General features: G+C 39.9%; 1 protein-coding gene across 10 annotated transcripts in view; it reads right to left on the bottom strand.

Annotated features, from left to right (window-relative positions):
• Positions 1 to 12,159, bottom strand: part of ATP6V0A1 (ATPase H+ transporting V0 subunit a1) — a 94,965-nt gene that overhangs the window by 35,218 nt on the left and 47,588 nt on the right. For 8 of the 10 annotated variants that reach the window (XM_027567771.2, XM_027567773.2, XM_027567775.1 and 5 more), the window contains 3 exons: positions 8,398 to 8,476; positions 6,220 to 6,317; positions 5,545 to 5,673 (listed from right to left, as the gene is read on the bottom strand). In XM_027567771.2, coding sequence (XP_027423572.1) covers positions 5,545 to 5,673; positions 6,220 to 6,317; positions 8,398 to 8,476 — 306 coding nt within the window. The remainder of the gene's footprint in view (positions 1 to 5,544; positions 5,674 to 6,219; positions 6,318 to 8,397; positions 8,477 to 12,159) is intronic. The other 2 variants (XM_027567778.2, XM_027567779.2) reach the window with 1 other exon arrangement.

The raw sequence follows: 12,159 nt of genomic DNA, 5'->3' as shown, positions 1-12,159 counted from the left end.
TGAACAGGAGAAAGGCGGAAGGGGCATTTCCACGTGTCTGGGTTTCCATGCTCTTCAAAATTCAGAACACGAGAGCTTTCAGCATGGCCACCGTATAAAATGCCCCAAGCCATGGGATTTAAAGAGTATTTCTTTCTCCAAAAGGAGACGCAGCACAGCAGCTGGTCAGGCCTAGACCTCCACTGCATCAACAGAAGGAAGAAAAAGTGAAAACCTATCTGAATGTCCTAGTTTATAACCAGGTATCTAGGAATATTAAAAAGTTCATGTTAGGCTATATAGTTTAAGGGTCACTGAGAACAAAGTGGAAACCAATAATCTCAATCAAGTGAAGATAATGTAACTGATAATAAGCCAATATAGAGCATGTAGACAGTTTAACTGTTCAGATTTAAAATGATTTCCACCATGACAGTTTATACAATGAAATGAAGGAGGAGAGGGACCTTCTCAGATAGAGGTCTATACTTCCTAAACTCTCTCTACCCAACACATCCTACTACCTTTTAGTCTTATCAGGAAGAAGAAGCTGCTCTAAAAAATAAAGGCCAATCAAATTCTCTACCACCTGATCTTCCCAACTTTAATATCCACATACTGCTTGTTTGACCAAAGACTAGAAATCAGCCAGAAGAATCCTCCTTTTCAAAAGCAAAACTAAACGAAAAAAAATCAGGAGAATTTTTCTCTATCATTTTCATTCCAAACATCAATTTGATTCTCTTCCTGTTAACCCTGCGATCAAAAAATGTCACAAAGGAACCTCACTTGATAAGTGATAGGACCATAAAGGTAAAGTCAAGGGGTGCGGGGGAAGGCTTTAGGATTGAGTATAAACCTGAGGATATAAACCAAATGATAAGGCTGAAAGCCTAAAAAAAAAAGAAAAAGAAATTTGGGGGGAAGTGACTTCTAAAAGTTGATGCAGGATCAACATTCAACTTTACCCCCCACCCCGGCTGAATGAAAGAAGGGACGGAATGGAATGGAATGGAATGGAAAGGAAAAAGGAAGGAAGGAAGGAAGGAAGGAAGGAAGGAAGGAAGGAAGGAAGGAAAGAAGGAAGGAAAGAAAGAAGGAAGGAAGGAAGGGCACTGAGTACGTCAGAGGGCAGACAAATACTGTCATGAGATGTGAAAAAGTTTAAGATGAGATAATGGGGGCAACAGATTTCCACTTGCTATCGAATGGAAGTTTAGGGGGCTTTTTTTGGTTTCTACTTAATATCAAATCAGCTGATTGCAAGCCATAGGCAACTCATTTTAAGGATCTAGATGACTGGGGCGCCTCGGTGGCTCAGCTGTTTAGCGTCTGCCTTCGGCTCGGATCATGATCCCAGGGTCCTGGGATTGAGCCCCACATCGGGCTCCCTGCTCAGCGGGAAGCCTGCTTCTCCCTCTCCTACTCCCCCCTGCTTGTGTTCCCTCTCTTGCTGTCTCTCTCTCTCTGTCAAAAAATAAATAAAAATCTTAAAAAAAAAAAAAAGGATCTAGATGACTACCTCATTTCAACTTTGTTCTTGGGATGTCCCTTGGCAAAAACCAGTGAAACTGACTGCTACCCACAAGACTTCTGCCTACTTCCCTGTATGGTTCACAAGACCTGCTTTCAGTAAACCCAAAAGATCAGGCACAGCGCAAACATATGTGCTCTATAGGGGACAACTGATGGAGCAGCAAAAAGCACTGAGCAACAAGACTACTCTGTAGTCCACTACTCACCTGGGACTCTAGGCGTAAAAAAAACTGCAGTAGAATTAAAATTAAGTGAAAACTTGCAATAATATTCTAATTAATAATTTCACTACTTCATACTTAAGAATCCTAAATCTTACAGAGGGAAGTCAAACATTTTTAAGTAAAATAACTGGGCCTCATGGGGAACTAGGGGGACCAGAACTGCTCACTGAAGGCCTTTAAGACAATCTCTAAAACTGCATCATGGGGTATCTGAATCCTATTCTGGGTTCTCTAATAACAAAAACAACACTACCAATGTGCGTCTGAATTACTTGCTATGCTCTTTGGTTCACCTTTCCCCCAGTCAGAACACGAAAACCATGCCCTGAAAGAGGAAGCAGCAGCATCTCAGCAGCGCCCTGTCGACAGCACATCCAGTTCAAGCTGTGTTAATTACCAAGAGCAAACACTTTTACTTCCATCTATATTGAGAGAGAAATCACATTTCATCACTTAAGGTGTTCACCCAAGCCCCAAGGGAGATGGCAGATGGGAAAGAAAAGTAAAGTAAAGCAGATGGATGGAAGACTCAGAAGGAAAGGAAGGCAGGGACCTGCATGCCATTAACCATTACTTTTCCAGTCTTCTTTACGCTCTCATAGGTTAGGGTGCTTATGGTAAAAGATGCAGAGAACTCTCTCCAGCTCTTACAGTTCTTCATAAGCAAGAAGACTGAGAAAAGGATAATCATTAACAAGTCATTTTAAATACTCTGGATAAGAAATGGCTATGTCGAATTTGCAATCATCTTAAATCCTAAGAATGTTCAATTTATGTTTACTCTTCCCCTTCCAGACATCTTGCCAATCATGACCGCTATGCCTAAAGATGGAAAGAATCATTTTCTGATTGAGCCATTTTCTGCTAACTCATTATTATAAATTATTGATCATGTTCACCAAATTTTATAAAAAAAGAAGGGTTTGAACTGTCGTGTTTTAGGCCATTTGCAAACATTGTCGTTTCAGGCATGGAAGACAATCTCGTGAAAAAAATTACGTTTCCAAGATTTGAGGGTCCCAAGTTTATCTTTTGCATTATTTGAAGCGTGCACTCACATGCACAGATGCACTTACTCTGTGAGGTCTCATTTCCTGTCAAGGCAGCTGTCTGGCAACAGCAGGGCAAGGGCAAGGGCCATTGAAAGGGACCTGGCTGAGCCTCTGAGCCTAGTGGTAGGCCTCCATAAGGCACTGACTCTGCACTCGGAGAAGAAAGGCAGAGCAGCTCTTGCCAGAAGACTCCCCGCACTATCGTAAGGGTGCTAGGAACAAGAGAGACTAATGACAAAAGCAGCCAAAGAATCTCTCACAGCCAAGGCCTCATGCTCAAAAGTACTTCGAGATTATTACCAAAAAAAAAAAAAAAAATTTTGTGTGAGTAAAGGGGAAAGCAACCTACTGTGGATGGAGCATGAAGGTCATGAAGACTTCCAGCCTGCCTTCTCAGCATGGGTGTTTCATGTTTAGATTTATTAAGAAAAGAAAAGAAAAGAAAATTCCTAAATCCAGAACTTAGGATTTTAAAACTGTGATCAACTTTCCAAGTGATTTTTATTTTGTTTTTAGTATCTTGTTTTTAGTAACATTAACAATTCAAGTAACTACTGCCCATAAGGGAGTCCATTTGTCAGTCTTTATTCAGATTTTGTCTCAGAATGAACTAGACAAGGAAGCCTATTCCATCCCTTAAACTCAGGAGGTTATGAAAGACATATGCATACATTTCAGCAACATCTAGCAATAAACTAAGACTGTATCAAAAAGGGAAGAAGGGGGGAGGGCAAAAGAATTAAGCCCCAAATGATGCTCAAAGTACCTGAGCTTTGATTCTGAGGCCAGTTGAAATTGGATCTGCGGGCAGCAGTTTAGACACATTTAGAAAAGCACATATCTGTGAGCATATGGAGGCACTGTGTTCTGGTATGTTTCCTGATATGACTAAGCAATGCATTCCTTAAGCACAGGGACCATGTCTTATTCATCTTGTGCCTCACAAAGAGTAGGTGCTCATTAAATGTTCAGTGACTTAATGAATATAAATACAATAACAGTTTAGGCAGTGAGCAACTGGAATTCCAGATTATTGTTCATTAAAACCATTTGGCAAAAGTGGCCATGCCTGTTGCAAAAGACCTGAAACACATGGAAAGAGTTAATCACACTGCCCACACCCTCTAATGTGATGAGATATCAGGGACTGGTGAAAGAAGTTTCTGTCAGTCTCAAAATTCTCCACTTAGTGAGCTAGCTGAATATTCACACCAAACCTCTCTTGATACATAGCCAGATTCTGATTCTTGGGATGATCACGCAATTAAATTCATATGAGGTTTTGCCCATTCCCTTGCCCCAACAGATTTTTTTAATTAGCATGGCTTCTCTGAGTCAGTCCTTAGTTACTGAGGAATGTATCACATATTCAGCTTTCTGAAGCCCAGTGGTTTACAAACTAGTGTACCTCAGCGTCACCTTGTGAAAACAGATTGCTGGGCCCCACCCTCAGAGTTTCTGATTCCCTGAGTCTAGAGTGAGAACTAGTAATGTGCATTCTGACAAGTTCCCGGGTGAGGCTCATGCTGCTGGTTACAGAGCCCGTGCTCCAGTCTAGAGGGCTAGAGAGTTGGTCTTTACTTAAAAGACAGATATTAAAAGTAGAACTGATAATACACCACGTGGGACATCTGGGTGATTCAGTGGGTTAAACGTCTGCCTTCAGCTCAGGTCATGATCCCAGGGTCTTGGGATGGAATCCCACGTCAGGCTCCCTGCTCAGCAGGGAGCCTGCTTCTCCCTCTCCCCATTGCTCATGCTCTCTCTCTCAAATAAATAAAATCTTCCAAGAAAGAGAGAGAGAGAATACATCATGTACTAACTAAAACGGGCCTTCTATTTTTAAAAAGCTTTGCCAAATTTTTTTGTTGTTGTTGAGCAAAGGAAACAAAGAATGTTATGGAAGGCACACTGAATAGTGACTGGACCAATAGCTGAAGTGTCTGATATTGCTAATCCGGTGGCAAAGACACCTTACTGTAAAAAACAAAGTTACCGATATCTTAGGCCACCAATAAAGCAAGTCCAGGCTAAAAGCTAAGACTTCTCTCCAGGTGTAATTAGAAGGAAGTCTTCTGAAAGTCTTGCTCCCATGCCTTTCCATAGGCTCACCTCAGCAAACTGTCATGTGCAACCTACATTTTTAACCCAGGAACTGATTTACATTTTTCCCTATAAAGTAGTGCAACTGAGTTTCCATGAAAATCCAGGAATTTCAAAACAGGCATCCTACCAGTATTTCCATACAACATAAAGAAAAACTCTTGAAAAATTAAAATGTGACATGTGCTACGTGGATAGTTACAAATGTGCTCATGATTGATAAGCAAACATAGAGAATAAAATAAAAATAAAAACTTGATGATAAAAAGTTCAGAGGTTAAAACTTCATTACAATTTCATGTAGGACTGAATGTTTCTTGTTGCTTTAACTTTTACCTTACCTTAAGCCTTTACTTACCTTAAAATATAATGTAAAAATTTCAACTATGTATATACAACTACTTTAGGGCTCCTTTCCCCATCTTGTGATGAAAAATTGCAGAAAATGCAAAAATATACAAAACCATGACTGGCTGTGTACTGCATGAAAAATGGAACATAATCGGACATTTCCTCAACTAAAACAGTGCAAAAATGGTATTACTTTCAAACTAGCAAATTAAAATAATTTCTGGAATAACAACATGGCCCGCTTGTGCAGGTGTGATAGATATCAGCTGCTCAAATACTAAAAGAAACAATAGTCTGACCTCATCGAAAAACTGCTGAGTTTTGCGAAGTATAAATTTTAGTTCAGTCAGTTCCAGGAAATTTCTCTTCAGAGCTTCCTGGTTTGTGTTGATTTCCTTCAGTTCATTTTCAATCTTCTCAAAATTGGCCTACAGGAAAAAAAAATCAAACTATTAACTTAAACTAACTTCAATATGCTTGTTCTGAAAGACAGATGAATTCATCTATCCCACAGAATTCTTGCAACCTTACGGTTCAAACATATTTTATATCTACCCAGCAAATATGTGATTTTACCAGGGCAATTTTCTTTATGAAAATTTTTTGCTTAGCATCATCTGTCTTTATCTATCGGTTCTATTACACACTTGGTTGAATTTCTCAGGGGACTTTGGATGGATAAAATAAATATTGAAAAGTCTATTGCTTATTCATTTAGTCTATGAGATTAATAAATTGCTAGATAAGTTGACATTAATCCAATAAGGTTTCAATAAGGCAATAAGCATTTATTTGGTGGCATGTGATATCATTCAAGATAGTGCTCTATAATAAGTCTCCACAAGAAACTCACAAGCAAGAGACAATGCGGACAACGGCAGCAAGAATTCCTCTACTCTCCATCCACACAGGAAAATAATTTCTGCATTTAAGTAGAAAGAAATGTATCTGGCTTCCTTAGAAGAACTGTTTACCTCTAAGTCAATCATGTCCCGGGGGAAGGGCACCTCTGGGTTTTCACCAGTGTCCATAATGGGGATATTAGCTTTTCTTATCTCTTTCTCAACAAATCCTAAAATGACAGAATCAAAACATTCATGTATAGCATAGGCCTGGAATTGCCAATATTTAAGGAAAAAAAATAAGAGCGAAAACCTGGCTAAAAAGAGCTTTGTTTTATAAAGATACTTTCATATAAAACAAGCACAACAGGGCGCCTGGGTGGCTCAGTCGCTAAGCGTCTGCCTTGGGCTCGGGTCATGATCCCAGGGTCCTGGGATCGAGTCCCACATCGGGCTCCCTGCTCAGCGGGAAGCCTGCTCTCCCTCTCCCACTCCCCCTGCTTGTGTTCCTGCTCTCGCTGTCTCTGTCTCTGTCAAATAAATAAATAAAATCTTAAAAAAAAAAAAAAGCACAACATGTAAATCCTTTTTCCTCTACATTCCTCTTCTTCCACTGCACACTCTCTAAATCACAGCTACCCCAAAGAGGACTGTCATCCCACAACCATCTTCTTTCCCTCTTCTGATCTTAAAAGCTCATCTGCTTCAGTTCTCCGCCCTGTGCGACTACTACTCCAGAGGTACGATGGTTGTTTGTAGACACTGTTTGCCGAGTTCCAGAAGAGCGCAATTCCATAGAATATTTGACATTTAGCATACTAGTGAAACAACTCCAGATCAAAAGGGTTTCATAAAATTTGAAAACAATCAGATCAGATTTCAACAAAACAAAAAACAAAAAGCATGACACAGTGTAAGGCCCCAAAATACCAGAAGAGAAAGTGGTAACTAGTGACTTTTTGAGGGCAGAGACCAAATTCACCCATCAGCTAACTGAAAGCTGACATAGTATAGTAGCAAGATCATTGGTTTGGAAGCCAGAGAGAACAACCGAGATTCAAATACTGATTCCAGCATAACTGCTTATGTTCTTGGGCAAGTCACTTAACCTCTCTGATCTTTGGTTCCTCCCTCCCTTCCTCCTTTCCTTCCTCCCTCCCTTTCTTCCCTCCTTCCTCTCTCTATTTTTAAATAATCTCTACACCCAACGTGGGGCTCGAACTCATGACCCTGAGATCAGAAGTCAGATGCTCTACCAATTGTGCCAGCCAGGCACCCCAGCTTCCTGATTTATTAAATGAGGTAACACCCACCTGAAGGAATATTGTGAGGAATGACTGAAATAAAGTATATGAACACCCCAAATCTCAATAGGACCCTAACAAATGTGTTAGTTTCTTCCCTCACAGAAAGGTCAAATAAAAAGGTGGCTATGCTGACATCTAAAATAGAGAGTGGGGCACCTGAATGGCTCAGCTGGTGGAGTGTGCAACTCGTGATTTCAGAGTCGTGGGTTCGAGCCCCATGTTGGATATAGAAATTGCTTAAAAATAAGATCTTCAGGGAAGCCTGGGTGGCTCAGTCGTTAAGCGTCTGTCTTCTGCTCAGGTCATGATCCCAGGGTCCTGGGATCAAGTCCCACATCAGGCTTCCTGCTCTGCATGAAGCCTGCTTCTCCCTCTCCCACTCTCCCTGCTTGTGTTCCTGCTCTCGTGCTAATAAATAAATATTTTTTAAAAATAAATAAAATAAAATCTTTAAAATAAATAATTATTGGGGTATCTGGATGGCTTAGATGGTTAAGCGTCTGCCTTCGGCTCAGGTCATGACCTCCAGGTCTTGGGATCAAGCACCAAGTTGGGCTCCCAGCTCAGCAGGAGTCTGCTTCTCCCTCTCCCTCTGCCTTTCCCCCTGCTTGTGCTCCCTCTGTTTCTCTCTCTCTTAAATGAATAAATAAAATCTTTAAAATAAATAAATTAAATACAATAAAAATTATTTAATAAAATAAAATAAGATGGTGGTCTGCGTCCTCTCAGAATTCTATAATGCAATACTGCTATAAAACCTTTCCCACAAAAAAATAACCAATATGTTCAGTTGGCAGCCTTGTCATCTCAAACGAGGTTTCCTAGCCCCAATACCACAAAATCTACTTGTACACAAGAAATTCATCTTAATATCAGGATTGTAAGACTATTCTTCCTTTCTTTTTCTCCTGCAGTATTTTCTTTTGTTAAGAGGACTAGTGTCTCTTAATTTAAGACAAATGACTCATTATAGGAACATGATACAGAACTAAAATGCACATACGAAGCTTTCGATCCATTTCTTCACATCTTCTAACTTCATTCACAAATTTCCGCTGGAAAACATTCACATCTGGATTTAACTGCAAAATAAGAAGACAATGCCACATATTTAAATACTGCATCTACTTTCTGTTTCACAAGCAACACCCTGCAAAGTGAAAATCTAGTATTTTGTTTCAGTGTACGATGCAACACTAACAAAAATGGCCTACTAATCTACATAACCTGCTTCGGGGCCAATCACAACAACTGAAGGTAAAAACCCCTCCCTCACTATAGCACCATATTACTGGAATGGAGGCAAATTAGATAAAATAGTATGGTACAAAATGGTCTTCCCAGGCCAAAGTCAGTGAGCTCCCCTGACCAAAAATTTGAGCAACGGATGTAATAGAAGCTCTGCCAGGTTTTCCTTCTCTTCCTCCCCATCAGAAGATACAGAAAGCAAACTTCTCTTATTCTTCTGTCCCAGGTCTTCACTTCCTAGGGGACAGGCTGGTTTATTCATTCATACAACACAAGTAATTTTCAAAGCAATGTGACAGATACTCTGGGCAATACAAACAAAAATAAAACAAGTTCCTACTTGCTAAGAAGCCTGCAATCTAATAAAGAAAAAGGATGAACACAACCAATTAAGATACCATGTGATAAATTCCAGAAAAGTAATACAGATAAGGGGCGCCTGGGTGGCTCAGTCGATTAAGTGTCTGACTTTTGGTTTCAGCTCAGGTCATGATCAGGTCGTGATCAGGTCGGCCTCTGCACTTAAGTGTGGAATCTGCTTAAGATTCTCTCACCCTGGGCCGCCTGGTGGCTTGGTTAAGCATATGCCTTTGGCTCAGGTCATGATCTCAGGGTCCTGGGATTGAGGCCCGCGTCAAGCTCCCTGCTCAGTGGGGAGTCTGCTTCTCCCCCTCTTCTGTACCCCCCACCACTTGTGCTTCTCTCCCTCAAATAAATAAAACCTTTAAATAAAAAAATAAAAAGAGTGGGGCGCCTGGGTGACTCAGTCGTTAAGCATCTGCCTTCGGCTCAGGTTGTGATCCCGGGGTCCTGGGATCAAGCCCCATGTCAGGCTCCCTGCTCGGCGGGAAGCCTGCTTCTCCATCTCCCACTCCCCTTAATTGTGTTCCCTCTCTCACTGTCTCTCTCTCTGTCAAAAAATAAATAAAATCTTAAAAAAAGAGTAAAAAAAAAGATTCTCTCACCCCTTTCCCTTTGCCCCCCCTTGCACGTGTGTACACACACTCTCTCTAAAACAAATAAATAAAATTTAAAAATGTGCTTAAAAGTAATACAAAAAAAATTTAGGGGCGCCTGGGTGGCTCAGTCGTTAAGTGCCTGCCTTCGGCTCAGGTCATGGTCCCAGGGTCCTGGGATCGAGCCCCACATTGGGCTCCCTGCTCTGCGGAAAGCCTGCTTCTCCCTCCCCCAATCCCCCTGCTTGTGTTCCCTCTCTTGCTGTGTCTCTCTCTGTCAAATAAATAAATAAAATCTTCAAAAAAATGTTTTTTTTTAAAGTAATACAAATAAAGAACTATAACTACTCACTCAACATTTATGAAGCACCAACTATGTGCAGGGCACCATATTAGGCGCTGGTATAAATACAAAAGGATATGTCTGAGCTTTGAGGAGCTATCAGACCCGTAGATGAGACAGACACAAACTAAATAAATACAATTTGTTGTGATAAATGTTTTTTTAAAAGTAAATATTGTTGTCAGTTTTTTATACAATTAAACATATACCTACCTACTTTATGACTGAGCATTCCACTACTAGGTATTTGCTTAGGAGAAATGAAAACATGTCTACAGAGACTCGTACAAGAATGTTTACAGCAGCTTTATTCACAATAGCCTCAAACTGGCAATGTTCCAAATATCCAACAACAGGAGAACAGATAAAGACATTGTGGTGTATTCATGCAATGGAATACTACTCTGCAATAAAAGAGAATCAACTATAGATACACATAAAAACAGAAACATCTCAACACTAGTTTGAGTTTAAAAAGTCAGACATAAGGCTTTGCAGTGTATGATTCTCTTTACATTAAGTTCAAGAACACGCAAAACTAATCTATGATAGGTAGAAACCAAAACAGTGGAGAATGACCAGAAGTAGGCACAAGATACCCTTCTGGGCTGACGGAAATATTCTGTATCTTGACTGGGGTGGTGTTTGCAAAGACATAAAAATTTACCAAATCATCAAATTGTACTCTTAAGGTCTATGCATTTCAGTGAATATAAATTTTACATCCATAAAAAACACGGGGGGGGGGGAGGAAGAAAAGGAAAGAAAAGGGAGAAAGAATGAAACAACGCAAGAAAGAAATGAACATATGCAAGAATAAGTATGAGAAAAAAATGAGTAACTGAGTTGAAAAAATGTACAAAGGAAAACCTGAGCTGGGACTCTGGGGGATAAGGTAGAGTTCACCAATCAGAAATAGGCAGAATGAAGCAGAAAGACAATGACAAGTGACTCAGAGACATAAATAAATCATATATTCAGAGAAGGGGAAAAATTGTTCCATAGGCAGAATGGAATCAAATAATCTGATTTTCTAAAAAAACACTTCTTAAAGATTTACTTTTTTTAAGATTTTATTTATTTATTTTGACAGAGAGAGAGAGAAACAGCAAGAGAGGGAACACAAGCAAGGGGGTGGGAAAGGGAGAAGCAGGCTTCCTGCTGAGCAGGGAGCCCGATGTGGGGCTCAATCCCAGGACCCCGGGATCATAACCTGAGCCAAAGGCAGACGCTTAACGACTGAGCCATGCAGGTGCCCCTAAAGATTTACGTTTTTGAATAATACTGTGTATGAAGAATAAATTGTTAAGAGGGATAGAATGATAATGGAGAAACTAGTAAGGACATTATTGGCATCATTATATTAATATTAGAGAGAATCTAAGACAAAAAGCATTATTAGAGATTATGAGAATCACTACAAACAATTTCCAGGAAGATGCAACAATCTTAAACTTGGATGTCTCTAATAAAATGTTTGTTTTTTTCACCGAGCAGGCAGTATCTTGGCCTTCCATTCAGAAATTTCCACTTCAATAAACATGAAACTGAAGCAAAAGTAGCCACAAGACTACTCTACTGGTTTCACTATCTGTAGGCAAAGTTCAACTGCAGCCAGTGTCAGGTAAGGCATCTCAAAATATTTGGGCAAGGCATCCTCAAAATATTTCCTACAGAAATTAACAGAACCACAAGGTGACACTGACAAATCTGTCTATGTAGTGGAAAATTTTAAATACAATTTTAAATTATTGATACATTGAGTCTACCAAATATTAGTAAGGACAGAGAAAATGTGAACAACCTAATTAATAAGCTTAATCTAAAATATATATACATACACACAATTTTTTTATCCCAGCATCCAAGAGTTCTCTCTTTAAGAATTCATTATGAAAACTGACCACAAAATAGGTCATATAGCAAATCCCAGTAAAGATCTTTACTATACAGATAATGTTCTATGATAATGCAATTAAGTTAGAAATCAATATCAAGGGGCACCTGGGTGGCTCAGTCAGTTAAGCATCCAACTCTTGGTTTCAGCTCGGCTCATGATCTCAAGGTTGTGAGATAGAGCCCTATCTGTCTCCTTGCTCAGTGGGGAGTCTGCTTGAAGATTCTCTCCCTCTGCCCCTTCCCCCACTAGCGCACACATGCTCTCTCACTTTCTTTCTCTCAAATAAATAAATAAATAAATCTTAAAAAAAAATCAATA

The sequence above is a fragment of the Zalophus californianus genome, chromosome 16 (genome assembly GCF_009762305.2).
Source record: "Zalophus californianus isolate mZalCal1 chromosome 16, mZalCal1.pri.v2, whole genome shotgun sequence".
Taxonomy (NCBI): domain Eukaryota; kingdom Metazoa; phylum Chordata; class Mammalia; order Carnivora; family Otariidae; genus Zalophus; species Zalophus californianus.
The sequence above is the reverse complement of the archived record's forward strand: the minus strand, read 5'-3'. Positions and strand labels throughout refer to the sequence as shown.